Source organism: Siphateles boraxobius, unplaced genomic scaffold (genome assembly GCF_051911475.1).
Source record: "Siphateles boraxobius isolate OS27281-9 unplaced genomic scaffold, OSU_SipBor_1 26, whole genome shotgun sequence".
Classification (NCBI taxonomy): Eukaryota; Metazoa; Chordata; class Actinopteri; order Cypriniformes; family Leuciscidae; genus Siphateles; species Siphateles boraxobius.
The window spans coordinates 12,227,223-12,247,039 of record NW_027508876.1 but is presented as its reverse complement, the minus strand read 5'-3'; the positions used below and the strand labels follow the sequence as shown (position 1 = coordinate 12,247,039).

At 37.9% G+C, this 19,817-nt stretch overlaps 1 protein-coding gene across 8 annotated transcripts in view; it reads right to left on the bottom strand.

The window, feature by feature from the left end:
• asap1b (ArfGAP with SH3 domain, ankyrin repeat and PH domain 1b) overlaps window positions 1–19,817 on the bottom strand; it is a 131,619-nt gene that overhangs the window by 49,888 nt on the left and 61,914 nt on the right. For all 8 annotated transcript variants that reach the window (XM_077244343.1, XM_077244347.1, XM_077244340.1 and 5 more), the window contains exons 4-9: window positions 14,638–14,710; window positions 13,176–13,321; window positions 6,186–6,260; window positions 4,504–4,553; window positions 2,994–3,123; window positions 1,070–1,155 (exon numbers count right to left, since the gene is read on the bottom strand). In XM_077244343.1, the coding sequence (XP_077100458.1) occupies window positions 1,070–1,155; window positions 2,994–3,123; window positions 4,504–4,553; window positions 6,186–6,260; window positions 13,176–13,321; window positions 14,638–14,710 (560 nt within the window). The remainder of the gene's footprint in view (window positions 1–1,069; window positions 1,156–2,993; window positions 3,124–4,503; window positions 4,554–6,185; window positions 6,261–13,175; window positions 13,322–14,637; window positions 14,711–19,817) is intronic.

Sequence of the window (19,817 nt, the reverse complement as noted above, 5' to 3'; positions counted from 1 at the left end):
ACCTTGGGGTATTTTATCAAAGTAATAAAGAAGTGTAGAGAACTAAGCAAAGTATGCATAATGCCTTTGCTATAACTTCATTAAAAAGTTTAAATTGCGATTAAGTTAAAAGAAACAAAGGTAACACTCGACAGTCCACTTTAGACATTCTGCTAACTAAAATTAACTTTGCAACTACTCAAGTCATTCGAGTATTAGTAAACAGTCTGACTAATATCTGCTAACGCTTTATTTTGATGGTCCCCCAACAGAAATTTTACTGACTAGGCAACTTTGCATGTCATGTCAACTTTTTCTACTAACCCCTTATACCTAACCCAACCCTAACCTGACAGTCTACTAATACTCTAATGAGAGTTAGTTGGCATGTAGTTGCAAAGATACTTCTAGTTAGTAGAATGTGGACCATTAAAATAAAATGTAACAAAAAAAAAGTTTTTTGTTTGACACATTCGGTTACTTTTAAAAGAAAAGAAATCTGAAAACTTTTTTAAAAGTTAATTATCTATTAAAAGGTCCTTTCCCTTAATTTATTGATAAACGGGTGCTCCGCTAGAGACGTTAGTGCTTCTGATAGGTTTTCTTAGAAACCATATAGAACAAAGTGAAACTGTTAAAACAGCATAATAAAATGACAGCAATAACCATATTTACTTAATCGCAAACATTAACTTTGTCTTAATAATGAGCCATGAAAGTCTTGAAGTGCAAGGTAAAGGTTTCTCGTAAGTTTCTGCTGATGCATCTATAGGTCAAAGACAACACTAGCTCAGAATAACCTTAACCTTTAGAGTGAGAGGGAAAAAAGTGCAACACTTTCAGTTCTTTCTTTCAGATCATCACTTTTTTTCAGACCATTAGGCTAGTGACACTTGCAACACTACATGGATCAATAACACTTTCAGTTAACAATTTCCTCATGTCCCATACACATTTATTTTGACAGTTTTACAAACTAAATGTATGATGTATGGACTTAAGGGATTTTTTGGACTACTTATTTAGTATACTGATATTGCAAATATCTGTTTAAGGAAAAACACACACAAACGCAAAAAATGTGACTTACTTGCACTGTGCGTGGTAATACTTGATCAAGTTCTGAAGAAGGTCAACCCCTTTTTTGGTCTTTATTTCATTCACTTTGATCAGGTACTGCAGAGACAGACAGAATTTGATAACAACACAGTTCAGTATTCCAAAAGTAGAACCAACAGATATTTCGACGCTTAAGTGATTTGAAAATTTATTTGAAATACATGACAAATCTACAAGCATAATTCTGGGGGCACATATTTAGGTGTAAATATTTGATTGAACGATTATGCATAACTGTTCATATTTCAGTAGCAACTAAAAAGGGACAAAAATCTTATCTTCTAAATCTCAAACGAACTTCACTTTAACTTCTAAAGTGACAAACCAATTCCACAAAACAAATGAATTAAACTTCATCGTAATCCCAGTTTATCCCGGAGGGGTAAATTCCAGAACATTTTGCAAAGTCATGCCACTTAACAATTTTTTGGCTATGCTCAGAAACTTAATCCGTCCTGTTTGGCCCTTTGCATATCTGAATATATCATGGGACAAAATGGCACACATTCCGCTCATCTTAGAGTGAGTGATTTTATTTGTGCACAACCTTTGAGTCACAGTTATTTCATACACAATGTGAGTCATACATCAGAATGAACAGTTTCCTAATTAAGTGTGTGCTTATCTTTGTTATATATAACGCATGTAGTAGGTAGCTGTATGTGTTTGCTAAAGTTGTCTTGAGTTTTATATTTCCTTCGATGCTTCCTGTATATGAACGAGTCATCTCACTGCATAATTCATTATTCATTGCTGTCATATTTGGATTTTCATGTGTAACCACCATGAAAGGACAACAGGAAACCACCAAAAACAAAAAACTGCTAAATTAGGACAAAGTCAAGACCATCATAAATTATGTCATTGATTTTCAGTAATATCCAAATGCATCTTTTACATTACTGCTTGATTATTAGGTAAAATGGGCAATTGAATTAAAGTATTAGATTGTATCATGTGATTTGGTCCAGGAGCATTTGAAAAGCAACCTAACAAACCCTTGATGCACAATTAAATGAATTCAAGATGCAATTCTAAATGACAAACCCAATTCATTAACATGTTAAATAACCCACAGCTATCCTCCCTAATGAACAAAAACAGCATTGATGATTATGAATCCATGAAACAAGCTATCACCATTTGCTCAAATGCTGAGAGAATCATTAAACTGTAAGATAAACAGGCCATTTTCACTAAAATGGCAGCATTATAAACTCCTGATTTCTATTAGGAAAATCAATCACAACAGCTAGTGATTTGACTACTAATACAGCAACCTGTAACAGTCAAAGATCTATTTAAGGGCTCTGATTAGCTGCATCTGTGGTTTTATGAATGTTAATATCAATTACAAAACCTGTGGTCTCATGCTGATGAAAATTGCTGTATAGACAGATCTGTACATTATCAGTACAAAGTGTTTTGGGTTGTAATAGTAGTAGAAAATATCCCTTCCCATGGCTTGTACATGTATGTAATTCGTAAGCCTTTAATCTGGAAAAGATATTTAAAAGCACCACAACTATTGAAATATTCCAATATGGGCTACATGTAATCAGCATAATCTGAGAAAAGAAAAAAGAAAAAAGAAAACAGGAAGATTATTTTCCTGCTATTCTCTTCTGGAAATATTGAAGATGCTCACTTGCCATTTAATATGCTGCATCTTAGTAACATTGATCCAGACCAAAATTATACAGTATGTTAAGTGTCCAAAATTGTGTTTCTTGAATAGCTTGACTTTTCACAACTGTCTGTACCTATTACCATTCAAAATGAACAGAATATTAATTTATATATTAGTAAACAAAGTTAAAGTTTATATTCCGAATATGATATGGCATGTATAGCATGTTTCTGGTAAAAAAGGACAAGTTGAGTGCACTACAGACCTCACACATCTGTAGTTGGAAGAGCCTCCGTTCTTTCTCCATCTCCTCTGCGATCTCAGCACCAGTGATCTCTGTTCGGATCATCCCGTGCTGCTTGGCGTGCTCACGTTTTTCCTTCTCGATTTTTGTACTGAGAGATTACAAAAATTTGTAAATTTGTATATTTAGCACAAATTCATCTGAGTTGGCGGGTAATAAGAGTACTGTGTATATTTCACATTAATCTCACATCTACGGGGGAGAAAATTATCTTGCTCATGCTTTTTGATGATGCAGTTAAATTACTGATAATTGCAACAGCCCACAGACAAAGTAATCGGTCTGAATGGACAAAAGTGTATAAAGACACACTAGCTCAATGGTTTTCATTCCTGATCCTGGGTGTGTCTCAATCAGTTCCCTAGTTCAGTAATCAGGGCACTGATCAGGGAGTCGGCCATTTTAAGGGCTGTCTAATCATTGATGTTGTACACGGAGGACATTGTCATGTTGCCAGAAATTAGAGTCATGTAGTGAGCCTGGGTCCTTACTGTCCTTACCAGTGTCCGAATACGTGTAAAGCTGCCCTTTTAAAATGCAAGTCATGTTCATTTTTAAGTTAAGTTTAAGTAAACAGGATAACTTAAGTTTAATAACTAAACTATAAAAACTATGTGTTTCCTCACCTTATGCGGTACAAATTAGAGCATTTAATTTTGATCAATAATCTATTTTACATTGTTATTTCATGTTAACTATTGTGTTTCCTAATGTCAATGGATACAACTTTATGTTATTGATGCATTTTTATTTTATTTGAATTGTCAAAATAGGTTTATGGTTGTTATTAATATTGGTATTGTCATCACAAACACTAATACTTTACCTCACGGTTGACATGGGGAAAAAAGCACGTAAATGACAACACCAATAGTAATATAATAATAGATATTATATATAGCTAAATAGGTTCATAATTATAGCCTTGTTAGACTACTATTTACATCAAAGCTCCAATGGTAAAAACTGATACATTTTGCTCTTTCTTAAATTCTTTCTCCTTTCCGTTGTTGGAAGTACAGCAGAACTCATCAAACAGTAAATAAAGTAAAACAATTACAGTCACAAAATACATTTTCTTTTCCTTCCATTTACAACTCTACTAAAATTCACATCAGAAATTAATCTCATTCAGAGCTTGCGAGAGCTGCAAGTACACACACTGAATGTATAACGTTGCTATGCCAGTACGTTTACAGTGTCATTACACACAATGACACTGTAAACGTGCTGGCATAGCAACGTTATACATTCAGTTTCCCTTTCCACACGTATGTCCTACAAAGGCCTACTGTACTACTGTACTGTAGGTTGAGGACACTTCACATATATCATCCTACATAGGATGTGTGCTATCTAGGATGCAAACTTCGAAATGAGACACATCGAGTGTTTCAGATACATACACGGTGGTGGGTTTTCCAGGACCAGGATTGAAAACCATTAGCTAAAATTCATTGAGCAAACTTACAACTTCGTTTCGTAGTCCTTCCAAGCCTTGTCAAAGGGTTTTTTCAGGTCCTGAAAACAAAAAAGGAAAGTATTTAGAAAAAAAAAACAAATGAGCCAAGTGCAGTAGTTAGAGTGCCTCATGTTCACAACAAAGTAGATGTCAAAGACTAGGTAGTGCACTAATCCATCTGCATCAGAGGTGAAGGATGATATCTTTCCAGCAGTAAGGTAAACAGCACATTAGGATCACAACAGCCTCATTACATACTTGTTTTGATAAATATCTAAAGCACCAATTCTAGATATGACTATTACAGTTACTTGTGGTAGCTGACAAATCCCTTAGTGGGTTCTTCTGATTGGCTACAGTTGCATGAGTGAGATGTCTGATCTTCTGATAGACAAGACATCAAAAATCAAAATAAAATCAAATTTATCGATCATCGATTAAGCAGGTTCATGGACGTGTGTGCTGCTCAACCGTGAAACACGTAAAGCGAGCGTGCCGGAGTTATGTTTGGGACTATTTCACACCATCATGACTATAAGTTTATCTGTGCATTCGCAGCCTTTTGTTTTGTGCAAATGTAAGTTGTAATTTTGTGTTTATTTTGTGTAGGCCTATCTATATCGGACTAATCTCATATAAGATGCATTTGGTAAAAAATGTATGTAGTAAAGTGTACGGTGATCCTCTTCAGCTTCAGAGCTCAAACGGCAATGCACGACTAATAATGACTATTGGGACTGTCATATTACATTACATTATAAAGAGAACAATATTGTATAAAACACTGAATTATTTTGGTTTAGTTGCTGTGTCGTGTTGCTCCAGGAAGAACACGTCCACAACAGTCTTTCTGAATGGCACATAACTTAGTTCAAATTCACTTATGCATTCTCGTAATTTTGTGCAGATATAATTTGTAATATTATGTTTATTTTGTCTTTTATTTATTAATCTCACATAAGATGCGTTTCTTTGAGTTAAATAACGCACTAGCAAAGTGCTCCAGTTCACCAGTATTCATTCAGCGCATGCAGCTCAAACAGCAATGCACGGCTAATAATAACGATTATTGGGACTGTCATATTACAAAACATGAGAACACCATTTTGTTAATTCATTGAGAATTCATTGGGTTTAGTTACTGTTTTCAGCGCATTGCTCCAGGAAGAACGCGTCCACGACAGTCACACACTCTGACAAGCACGCATCTGAGACGCCATTGGTGACGCATTGTATTAGTCGTTATTTGATCATTCAATCATTAATTTAATTAAATGATCAATCACATCGAAGCATTTTACAATCCTACTAGCCCTTTATTTAGATTTAAAAAACATTCTCATTCATTAGGTGAGGAACATCTAGTTTTGAGCAGCATTTGTCATGCTGTTGGCCATATGCCACTGCAGTAGACGCATATTGCAGTATTAAGGCTAACGATTAATCGATTAATTGATCGTTAATATGACGATCGATCATGGGAATTTGTGAAAATTGAAATTTTTCTAGTTAGGACTGGAACAGAGCTCAGGTACTTCTACAGGTCAACAACATCATATTTTAAGATATTATTTATGTTTCTGGGTTTGTTTCCAAGTGCAATTGGTGGATGAGAAGAGTTTTTATGCATCTGCATTTGTATTTGGCCTCTACACGTCTGACGATAGAAATTAATGTAAAATATTTCTCACCCCCTTCACGCCTTTCAGGTCGCCTTTCAACAGAGAGTCCAGAGTAAAGATCACATTATGACTCAGATTCTGGAGCTGCAGGAAGAGACGGTGAAACAGAGCGGAGACTGTGTTAATACGATACATGACACTTGGCACAGCATAAGCACAGCACATAAGAAATAAGAGGAAACATATCAGATACAGCCATCCACACAAAGAGCCTGTTGAGAGAGAGAGACGGAACCGTATCAGGATGAGCAGACCAGCATTGTCATCCAATACTCTGGGACAGATCTTTTAAATTAATCAACATTAATGTTTCAGACCCAAGAGGCCGATAGTTTGGAATCAAGTAACAAGATGAGACCCACTGACGTGCTACACTGTCTTATAAGAGCTTAAAATAGTGATAATAATAATAGATTAAAGACCAAGAAAGAAAGATGATCAAAGGGTGGATAACTGATATATTGTGCATGAGTGCATCCCAAAGAAAATATATTATGTCCGACTATAAATCTACATAATTCCGTCAGTTTTTAAACAAACAGCATTCAACAAATGGTAAAACATTATAATATAGAGCAGGGATCCTCAAATAGCAGACCGCGACCCGGTTCCAGACCCTAGCTTGGTTCCAACCAGACCGCGAGACATCATGATTTTACATTTTCTACTGTTTAAAGTGAGAAGCTTCATAATAAACAATGTTATAAAAAAATATAAAAAGTTATATTTCAGTCACATGGCCTTCAGTGCCATACATACAGTAGATATCTAAATGTAAAAATAATAATAGCGTGATAAAACATCTGATCTTATCATTTATTAGTCATATCCAATTGAGCTAAAATGGTGAATTGTACCAAAAACTTTTTTTTTTAATTCTTAGACACCACTGCTTTGGCTCTGAGGGCTCAATATACTCATCTTTGATGACTATTTTGACTGTTTACACTTTTATATTAAATATATAACTATTCCAAAAATTTTAGGAAATGTAAAGACCGGACTTCATGGAACTTCATTGAGTAACCGTTATATAAAGTATAAAAGAACTGTTAAGCACTTTTGAAACCTTGCATAGAAAATAAAATACAGTTTGAAATGGAAATGTTCTTTTGTTTTCATTATTGGCTAAATCAGATGTCAAATATAAAATAAATATAAATAATTTATATTAAATAAAACATAAAATGCCATTTGGAATATTTTGACAATTGGGAAAAAAAAGTCAAAAAATGGAAAATAAAAAGACCAGTGTGCAAAGTAAAAAAGTAAAAAGTAAATTTCTAAAGTCACCTGAGATGCGTGTGTTTAAGGTCAGAGTGCAGATAGTGAGATAAATGTGTTTAAACAGAGTCTTTTTCTTTAGTGTGTGTAGTATCTGATGTGATGAATAGCTCGCCTGGCTGATAATGCTAGTGGCAAACTTTATCAGCTGCAGTCTATATTTAGACTGCACTTCTAAAGACCCCACTGTCAAGCTCCTGAAATTTGCAGACGACACCACTGTCATCGGTCTCATCCAAAACGGTGACGAGTCTGCTTACAGACTGGAGGTTGAACAGCTGGCTGCCTGGTGCAGTTATAACAACCTTGAGCTGAACACGCTCAAAACAGTGGAGATGATCGTGGACTTCAGGAGGAACAGCCCAGCACTCCCCCACTCACCATCATGAACAGCACTGTGGAAGCAGTGGAGTCATTCAGGTTCCTGGGCACTATCATCTCTCAGGACCTGAAGTGGGACAATCACATTGACTCCTATGTGAAAAAGGCCCAGCAGAGACTGTACTTCCTTCGCCAGCTGAGGAAGTTCAACCTGCCACAGGATCTGCTGATTCAGTTCTACTCAGCCGTCATTGAGTCTGTCTTGTGCGCTTCCATCACTGTCTGGTTTGGTTCAGCTACCAAATTAGACATCAGGAGACTACAACGGACAGTCCGGACTGCGGAGAGGATCATTGGTGCCCCCCTGCCAAACCTCCAGGACCTGTACTCTTCCAGAGTGAGGAAGAGAGCAGGTAAAATCATCACAGACTCCACTCACCCTGGACACCACCTGTTTGAACTGTTACCGTCAAGACGGAGACTCAGATCACTGGCCACAAGAACATCTCGGCACAGGAACAGTTTCTTCCCACAGGCCATTTCCCTCCTGAACAGTTAACACTCCTCCCAAGGCATATGCCTGTAAGTGCAATACTCCCACTGTTTAGTGCAATATCCTACAACTCAGGTGATACTTATATGTAGATTTATTTATTTATAATATTCAAAACACTGTAAATAGGTTCATAATCTGTAAATCTGAAAATGTCTATTCTGACTAAACCCAACTGTGATAGTTTTATTCTCATATATTTATATTTTTGTTTTTTATTCTTATAATTTGTAGTATTATGTTTCATGTTGTATTTGTATTTGTATATGTCCACTGGAAGCCTCAGTACCAAAACAAATTCCTTGTGTGTGCAAGCACACTTGGCAATAAAGCTCTTTCTGATTCTGATTCTGATTCTGAAACGAACACCAATATAAAAGATGCACTGGCCCACAGAAAGGCTGGTTGAGACACCAACAAAGAGCAGTTCTTATTAAAGTTCTTCTTCATTTCATACAAATGTGAAATTTTCATAAATGAGGTTTGTTGTGATCGGGAGATAAACCACAACGTAGTACTTCTGTTCACTTCCTCTCGTCCTCACTATTCTTCATTCTCTCTTAATGGACGCTCTTGTTTCAGAGTGAAAAATACCTCAGCTTTGTGCCAAAACAGTCTAAAAGCACCGCAGCCAGACAACAAAGTGTCTCTTTTGAGAGAGAGAAGAGATAGCAGAAGACCAAAATAATGAATTCTGCAGTTTAACTCGGTTTCATATAGATAAGTTATTGACAGCTGAACTATTTTAAGTTTGAATGTGTATTTCAAGCCTCAGTTGCAGGAAAAAAACAATTAGCCACACAGCACAATGCCAATAGTTCCATGGTTTAGCAGACGCAGTGTGAATGCTGATAGCCTGCTATGTGTGTATTGGTCCATCAGCGTTCCAGTCAGGCTATGGTCCTCAGGAGAGTGTTGTGGAAATGGAGAGGATATACTGATGACACAGGAACCAAAGGAAATGAATCAGGGAAATGTTAATGCTGTTGTCAGGAGAGGATGACAGCAAGACCGAAAATACACACACAGGAAACCGTACATTAGTACACTGGACTGGTGGAAAATCATGTACACATTCCATAAAAAAGTTAACCAAATTACTAAGATAAAACGGTGGTAGCTTGGTATAGGATGCATCTTTTATCCGAGGTTTGGAAAGTTTCTAACACAGGACATTTTGCTGTATTATATCTTAATGCATAACCCATATCGACAGATATGGGTTATTTTGACGGTGGATGCTGATGTAGATTTCTTAGAAAGCAAGGTAGGCAATAGGGAGTAGGGTTGGGTATCGTTTGAATTTTAATGATTCCGATTTTGATTCCGATTCTTATTGATTTCTAATTTCGATTCAAATAAGGTAAAAAAAAATGATATTCACATGTAGTCTTATTTCAAAACATTTAATTGTAGCTGAATATCATGAACAGAAAAAAATCAACAAATAACATACACAAGGAACGTTTGCCTGTGGTTTAAAAATATCATAGAAAAACAATTAGCCTAACTAATATATAAATTTCAAGCATTATTAAAGACAAGTAAACACTCAGTAGTTAAAAATGAACAAATAAAAAATTAGCAATCACAACAAATAGATACAACTGAACAAAGATTGAAATAAACAGTACTGTTTTAAGATTTTCTGATATTCCGGTACAGAAACTGTAATCAAATGTAAAATAATGCTGCACTTTATAGATAAAATATATATTGCAAATATAGTTACGAAAATTATTCAGTCAAGAACAAGTAAATTTTCTCTTTGTTAATATAGAGACCGCAGCTGCTGTAATTTTAAGAGTTGCCCAATAAAGTTACACATACCTTGAATGGTTTAAAAACACTTTTTCTGTGAGCAAGCAGCACAGAAAACAGAGCGCGAGTCGTCTTGTGCTTGAATTGTATAAAGTCATATTGATATGCTCACAAAGGAATTGATAAAAGGAGCAAAAATGTAATTTTGTAACAAGTATCCGATTCCTGACCTCAAGTAGGGCTGGACTGGCCATCGGGCATACCGGGCACTTACCCGGTGGGCCGACGTGCTTTTTGCTTTTTATACAGATCATTCTTTAAAAAAAATTTTTTAAAAATGCTGGGATCTTTGTGCCGGTGTAATGCATTGGACAAAAAAAAGTCAGCGTAAGTTGTTTTTTATTCAAAGACCGGCCCATGAAACACGTAGATCAGCGGCCCATTAGTTATTTTCTTGATTGACACTGGGCTGGTCCAATCACATCTTTAAACTCCTCCCCCTTTTGGGCTCTGTGCGAGCATGCCGTGTCAGTCTGTATCTGTCAAAATAGTCAGAGATAGAGAAGAAACACAAGGAATGTGCAGAGAAATAGCGTGAAAAAAAGAAAAGGGGCCCTTCAAGTGTCTGATGACAATATTGAGGAGGATCAGGAGAGAATGAGTGAGTGTACAGAACTGTGGTAAGCAGAACTAGGCAACTTTCAGAACACTGAGGCGATGAGTGTAGGAACCCATTACCCAGTTACGCATTATTTACACATCTGCATAGTTGACGATTACGCATTTTACTATAATTGTAATGAGACGCGTTTGTAAACCATGTTTTCCGCCAAAATAAAAGATCATGTGTTTATCTCTTTCAAGCATAGAAATTAGTACAAAACTTATTATGAAAGCTGCTTTTATTTTTCAGTGCATTTGTTTTACAATATATGGCTATTACTGTCATGGGATTAATAATATAACTATTATTATGTAGTAGTGTAATGCAGACAGACACTATATCAAAGCTAAAAGAGATTTGAGTTTTTCTTTGTTCAATTTGCACACTGATTATTGGTTGGAGCTCTTAATTTTTAACTCTCAAAGCGCACCAGATTGATGAATTTAACATTAAAAAGCACCATTTTTTCTTAAGGGGGGCTCCCCCGAACCCTCCTAAAGGGACAGAGGTCCACCCACCACAGATTTACCAAAAATTCTGTGTCAAACACTGATATTGCTATGCCAATGCAGCTTATAGCTTGTTTTAGGATTCATCATTGTGGAGTAGTTCGATTGTATTTTACAATTAGTAGTTATTTCATCTATTAACTCTTACTCATTCCTACTCACTCATTACATGGCATTAGTGGTTTAATAGGAGTTAGTATACATATTCAGGGGCGTGAAAAGATCGGTTGTGTTTATGATTATATGTAGTGGGCCAGTCTGGGGTGTCAATACAGAAAAGAATTGCGATATTTTGTGTGGGTAGATTGTATAGATACATAGACGCCAAGAATCTATCTTTTAAGGGCCTGAATTTTGACTCAGGATTACGAGTATTGTGCATAATTTTACAAAAAGCTCTATTGCTTATAATGTGGGAAATAATTATAATTTCAAATCTTTCTTTTAAACTGTAATTTAACACAGAGAGTGAGTAAAAAAAAAATTACATTAAAAAAAAATTAGTTTTTTACTGTACATCTGGCATTGTCAAAATAATTAAAGTGATCCAGTTTAAGATGGTTTGTTGGTCTTAGTTTGTTTCCGAATCTGGTCAGACTGCTCTGGTTTGCTGGATGGAAGTGTGTTGTTTTTTTTTGGCACTTGTCAGCTGGTTAGTTTTGTCTCTTTAGCTAGACCAGCTGAAAACCAGCTTGTTTAATATGCTTTTCATTATGGTTATGCAAAATTAAATGTTTTTATTAGGAATAGGAATTTATTGTATACTGTATATTGTACAATATTATTTTATTGCCATACAGTCATGTAAATAAACAGTGCTGCATGATTTTTTGAATAAACATTAAAAATGCAATTTTAAAAAAAGGTTCAGGCTTGCAGTGTTTTTTTTTGCAGGGCCACAAAAAAATGGGATTATAAATCAATATGACTACAAAATATTATTATATTAACAATAATAATAGTTATTATTAATACAAAATAAAAATATTAAACAAAATAAATATTAATATTGTAGTATTTTACTGTACATTTCATATGTAGTATTTAATTATACTAACAACAACTGTAGAATTACAGTACTAATTTTTATGGTTGTCTTAATTTCTTAATTTTCTAACACTGAAAACACTGGATCATGAGCTTTACGCATGTAAAAGAACACAGAGCTTCACCCTGAAACACGCAGCGCATATATTGAATTAAATCACAGCCTTTGTGATTTAATAATCGCACTAAGCCATATTGCAATTTCAGTTTTAATTTCGATTAATCATGCAGCCCTACAAGTAAAGTATTTTGAAAATGAAAATATATGTTAAGACGGAGCATTGATAAAAAGTTAAATGAAAATGAAAATAATGAACTTTATCCTTTTTCTAGCAGCTGTGCAGTGCTGGAACACTGAGCCTCCGCTCACACAGATACGACTTCCCTTCCGCAGAGCTCGCCAGCATTCACACAGTGATTTAGGAATGTGTGTGTTTGTGTGCGTGTGAGGGGTGAAAAGGAGACGCGCTGTAGCTACTGCAACTCCAACACTCGAAATGTATGGCTCTATCTCCACGTTTCTGCCAGGAGGAGAGATCAGGATAGATTACAAAAGCCCCTCTAACTCACACATCCACTAGACAAACAATTTTCACACATTTCACACATCTCTGAACGCATCTGCCTCTGAAATCCAATGCAGAGAACTCTACAACCTGTGAAGGACACACACTTTAAGCTCTTTAACACTGTCCCAGAGTCTGATTCACTCTAAAAGGATCTAGTATTCTGTAAAGCCTTAAATCTGTCCCTATATTGGGCTTCAACATAAACCAAAACAATCTACCCACTTGTAAGTGCATTGAGTCTTGGATATCCATTCATTGTGGTTTAAAGATCTGTTCACATAGAAGACTCACCAGGTTCTTGAGGAGGGTGGAAAGCTCTTTAGTCAGAGTAGAGAACTTAACAAAGGCTGTGCCCAGATCTGGATTATCCCGACTGATGAAGTTACTGCCAAACTTATCCAACGCTTGGGCATACATCTCCTCATTTTGAATGTGATCTGACAAAAGAGCACAAATGAACACAATCATGTTGTATTGTTTATGAATGTCATGCATCTGAAAAGTACACATCCTCCCTCAGGTGTTGGTAGCATGTTGTCTGGTTCCTTAAAGACTGCATGAAATCATTTCATTCCTAGGTACAATTCCCTAGTGTTAATGGATATCATTTATCAGTGCATTTTTATGCAAGGAATGTTTGGTTTCATTAAGCTGCAATAACTTTCTGCACCTCTGAAACAACTTATCTGCTTATGTAACCAAGATCAAGTTTCTTCATGGGGGTCATTCTATGAAATATGCCTTTTCCATTGTCATAAGTATTTCAAGATGAATCAGACAAATAAATCGCATTTTGCTATAACAATCTAAATTAATACATTGTAATATACACTACCGTTTAAAGTTTGGATCAGTAAGATTTTTTAATTTAAAAGCCTTTATGCAATATGCATTATAAAGGTATTCATAATGTTCTCTATAATGCATTATATCTTTTCATAAATTGTAACCAGAGTTCAAATGCATTTTAATATTTACAGATTCCTTGTTACATCTGAAATTGGATTAATGTCATGTGTTTTATTGCATTATACTTTATAAAGTTGTGTTTAATAAATGTACAAGTATTGTAATGTATTATAACTGTAATTACAAATTATTCATGAGACCAAACAATGCATTATAAGGTGCATTAAAAGGCATATTTAATGCAATGAAATTATTCTAATATACTGATTTGGTGCTCAAGAAACATTTCTTATTAATGTTGAAAACAATTGTGCTACTAAATATTTTTGTGGAAACCATGATAAAAAAAATTCAGGATTCTTTGATGAACAAAAAGTAAAAATAGCAGCATTTATTTGAAATAGAATAACTTATTTTTTGTGTGAGAGAAAGAGAGAAAGAGAGAGAGAGAGAGAGAGAGAGAGAGAGAGAGAGAGAGAGAGAGAGAGAGAGAGAGAGAGAGAGAGAGAGAGAGAGATACATACACATGATATACGTGTATAGATACACACCTGAACGCAGCAAGTTTCAGAACAGTATGTGTGTGCGAGAGAAGTATGTGGGTGTGTGTGGGGGTGGATAAAACTAGCTGGCGTGGTGTCCGCCAGGAACTTGTTGATCACGCTATCTGTGATCTATCCATTTGTTTTAACAGATTTGTCTACAATCACAAAAAATACTGTACATGCATAATCCATGATACTGCCTGTAAAATATAAGTCACCATGATTTCAATTAGTGTGTTTATTTGTATTAAATCATTAACAAAATCAGAATTTGTGTGTGTGCGTGGTTGTGTTCATACCTTGGCCAGAGTTATAAATGGCTTTGACTGACTTCTTAACCTTCTGCAATGAGTTTCTGTCCTGATCCAAAGCCTGTGGACAAACAGATAAGAGATGGAATCACTGAAGCTGTACACTTGTGATGTGACCTAACAGGAACGTTATACTAGAAACTATGAATAAAATGTAATAAATTACGCACTTATAAATCCTTAAACAGTGTTTGTGCTGTAGTAAGAATTCTGCCCAGAATTGTGCCACACTGACCCCATAGAATTGCATTCAACTACTTAACTGCGGAACAATAAATCAAGCAAACAAAAGTATTGATTTATTCAGGGCAATTTCCTTGCAGCAGATGTAGAAAAACAGTTTGAGGCACAAGATGTTCTTTACACGAGTATGTGAAACGCATGCTACTAGATGCAAAGCTCAGTTTCATGTATATTTCATATTGCTACAGCATTCTCAGCACTGACACAAGGGACGCTATATCAAACAAATAAACTGCACAGCTTTAGTTTGTAAGCTAGTCATGCCACGCCACGGGGTGTGGTGATGGCGCAGTGGATAAGACACATGCCTTTGGTGTGAGAGACCCGGGTTCGAATCCACTGTGAGACACCAATGTGTCCCTGAGCAAGACACTTAACCCCTAGTTGCTCCAGAGGCGTGCGACCTCTGACATATATAGCAATTGTAAGTCGCTTTGGATAAAAGCGTCAGCTAAATGAATAAATGTAAATGTAAAAATGTAAATGTTTATAGCTAGCTAGCTACATCAAAAACAATGCATCTTGTTTAAGTACCGACATTCGCAAGCAACAATAGAACCCTTTGTGTCATAGAGAAAGTATGTTTTTGGCCAAACTTTTTCACTATTTTGTCCCTCAAAAGACAATGAACACGTCAACCAGAAATTATTCAAAATCACTAACTAATCAAGAGAAACGTTGTGTTGCACTAATTGGTCATGATTCATCAACAGTCCCTAATTAGATTTTTGGTTTTATGCAACACACACACACTCTTCACAAGACTACAGGTTATGCATGATATTAGAAGCTGATATCAGTCAGTGAGCAGTGTGCCATGGGAGGATCTCCTGTGTTGTGTTATTCCTGCAATGACAAGAACATTTAACCCCTCACTCTTCTCTGAAACCTCAAAGTCTGTTCCTCTTCCTCTAACAATAAGCCACAATTTGCCCATATTGCCTGCTATTGCTACTGGATTCCTGATTCAATTGGATTCTGACTCACAAGTTCTCAATTCGATTCAATTCGGATATGAATAGTTCGGATATGTCATACTTAATAGTAGTTTTGTAAAACATCAAAACATTTGTCTATTAAATGTATTTTATCAAAGTATTCCATCACTGAAAGTAACTTGTCGATTCAATTACTGCTGTGACAGATTTAGTAAATGATCCATCAGAATTTATTTTTAAAGAATTGATATCAGGATAACTCTAAATGAAGATTAATCAAAAAAATCTATATTTCAACCCATTGATAATGATAATCTGGTTTGACCTGAGAAACAGGGCCGGCCCGAGGTATAACCCTGGCCACCAGGGGGCCCCCCAATCGAGTTTAATTATTTATTTTTTTTAGATGACTTAAACAAGTGACATAAATGAATGAATGAATATGAATGAATAATTCAAGACAAGAAAATTCTGATTTCATGATCAATATACGTGCCAACAACTGCTGCTATGTCTGCCAGCGTTTAAGTCATGCGCATAATCTAGTCACCTCGCGAGTGCATAGACAATTCGTGCGCAACTGCGCATAGTCACGTGACGCATAGGCCCCATGTGACGTCAGATCCAATGGGGGCGCTTCGTGCCTTCTGCGTCGCGTCACGTCCCGTCGAAACGGACGTGGTCTGGGCCTATAAATATAGCTCGATGGCTGATATAATCTGGTTTTCATCGCTGAAGCGAACCAGCGTGTTGAAGGCACGGCAAAGATACGCAGTACTCGTTCCCTCTTCTAGAGAGAACCGAGGATACGTTAGTAACCGAGTACGTTCTCTTACGAGAGGTTCTCTCGTACAGCGTAATAGAGAACACTATGCAAAACGCAGTGCGTGCTGGGATCCACACCAAAGTCTCAAGGGCAGGTGCCCGGGGCACATATAGTGCATAATCACCAGGGACTCACAGAGAGTCTGAGAAGTGAGGCTAGAAGCGTCATTCTCCACAAGTAGCATCCTCAAGGACCTAATTATATCAACAGTGTTCCACAAAGTCAGGGTGAAAATTGTATTCGGCCTGAACTGAGTAAAATTAGGCCGTGGGTGGGTGTGCATTAGGTGTGCAACTGGGTGTGCATTAGGTGTGCATTACTGGTGTGCATCAGGGATCGCTGATCCCTCTATCCTGATCGCTCTATCCTCATGTGCGCATGCACCAGCGTGCATGCAGCCTGTCGCAGTTGCCCAGTTGTTCGTTGCCTTATTATTAACTCTTAACTTTCTTTTAAAATTTCATGTGCGATTTGCGGTCTACAAGTAATTTAAACTTGACTTTCTCTCATCATGCAATGTGAGAGAGTGTTGGAAAACCACAGAATTGGTGTGCAGCAACTTCATTGCCGCCTTGTTTACAATCGCATACAGCTGATCGCGCTGAAGTCAACCGCGGCGCCTATGCCCACAGACATCCCCAGAGAGATCTGGAAGAAGACACACAGAGGTTGCAGAGGAGGAACGAAATGGCGAGGGAAGAGGGGATCCAGACAACAGAGACTTAGGAGAATGAGATTTAAACCGTGTCTCCCCTCTCTCATCATGGGCAATGTGAAAATCATTGGCGAATAAGATGAACGAACTAACAGCGTTAGCCCGGAGTCAGAGGGAGTTTCGGGAGTGTAGTTTAATGTGCTTCACAGGAAACTTGGCTGCACTGGGATATTGCTGATCACAACATCTACATCGACGGATTTCAGATTGTTCAAGCGGACAGGGACGGCACTGAGAGCGGTAAGTGCAAAGGTGGGGGTCTTGCCGTTCTTGTTAACAACAGATGGTGTAATCCTGGTCACATTACGGTTAAACAGCGTATATGTGGCCCGGACACTGAACTACTTTCTGTGGGACTTCGGCCATACTATTTGCCACGAGAAATTTCACATGCCATCGCCGTAGTTGTTTACATTCCGCCATCGGCAAACCCGACGTCAGCGTGTAACGTTATCTACTCCGCCATAGCTGAACTCCAGACTCAACACCCGAGTGCCCTCATAGTGATCTCCGGTGACTTCAACCATGTTAATATGAACACCACGCTAACAAATTTTACTCAGTATGTAAGATGCCATACTAGAGAAGAGAGAACCTTGGACTTGCTGTATGCTAACGTTAAGGAGGCATACAGCTCTTCCTCCCTCCCCCCCCCCCGGGCAGGTCTGACCATAACTTAGTTTATATTAATCCTTGTTATGTGCCTCTGGTGAAAAGGCAGCCGGTGTCCACAAGGATGTTGAGTAGATGGTCAGAGGAGGCCTATGAGACACTTCAGGGATGTTTTGAGGTGACAGACTAGGGTGCACTCTGTGAGCCACTGAGGATATAGATGGGCTTACTGAGTGTATCACTGACTACATAAACTTCTGTGTAGACTGCATTGTACCAGCAAAAACTGTACATTGTTACCCAAACAATAAACCATGGGTAACAAGGGACATCAAGGAAATCTTGAATGCCAAGAGGAGGGCGTTTAAAAAGGGAAAAAGGAGGAGATGAGGGCCATTCAGGGGGTTCTGGGTTCATGGAAACGACGACAACGCATCCCTGAAGTGCCAGCCTCATCAACACTGTGAAGGCCTCATGGACACCTCAACAAACTCATCTCCATACTGGCGTGATGACTCCGACCCCTAACCAGATGAACTGGATAGATATTGCGAAAGTTCCTATCCAATCTGACTTCTGACCTATTATGCCACCTAAATCATAATCATACACTGTTGGTTTGTTGGCCAAAGGAGGACTGGCCCCACGACTGAGCCTGGGTTCTCCCAAGGTTTTTTTCTCCATTCTGTCACCTGATGGAGTTTTGGTTCCTTGCCACTGTCGCCTTTTTTTTTTTCGCCTTCATTCGCCATTGGCTTTTGGCTTGCTTAGCTAGGGACATTTAACATTTAATTTTGAATTTAACAATACTATTACAACTTTACTTTCCTGTTATCTCTGTAAAGCTGCTTTGAAACAATTTGTATTGTAAAAGCGCTATATAAATAAAGGTGACTTGACTTGACTAAAAGTATGGGTCTTATTAAAATGCCCCTGGGGTAATTTTATCGATCAGCGAGCGATGCTCAAGCAGTTTCAGTATTCTGAGCCGAAACAACGGGGCAGACAGTACTAATTTTTAGACCGACAAAAGTTTAGCCTGTAAGGCGGGAATCTCTAGGTTATAAAACCTTATAAATGTCGACGGCGAGGCCCAGCCAGCTGCCATACATATATCCTGCAAGGTAACCCCGCTAGATCATGCCCACGATGAGGCCATGCCTCTAGTGGAGTGCGCTCTGATACCCAAAGGGAACAGCAGGCCCTTGGAAGTGTAAGCCAACGCTATGGCATCAACAATCCACCTGGCTTTGTTTCAAAGCGGCCAGCCCTTTGGCACGTCCGCTGAATGAAACGAAGAGCTGCTCAGTCTGTCTGAAAACAGACGAGCGGGACACATAAGCTCTTAATGCCCCGACAGGGCAAAGGAAGCCTGCATCCTCTTCCTCGTTGTACACCGACAAGGCAGACAGAGAGAAAACCTGAGCCCTGAATGGTGTATTGAGGGACTTAGGCACGTATCTGTGCCTGGGTTTGAGTATGACTTTCGAGTCATTTGGCCCAAACTGCATACACGTTGTGCTTACTGAGAGCGCATGTAAATCCCCTACGCGCTTCACTGAAACGAGAGCCACCAGAAACGCTGTCTTGAACAACAAATGTTTCATGTCTGACAGATGGATTGGCTCGAACGGGGCACCTTTCATGGCTTCCAACACCGCAGAAAGGTCCCATATGGGGACTGAAGGGGGTCTGGGAGGGTTTAGCCTCTTAGCTCCTTTAAGGAAGCGGATGACCAGATCGTCCTTCCCCAGTGACAGGCCAGTGGCCGGTTTAGTAAACGCTGCCATGGCCGCCACATAAACCTTGAGCGTGGATGGGGTTCTGCCCTTAT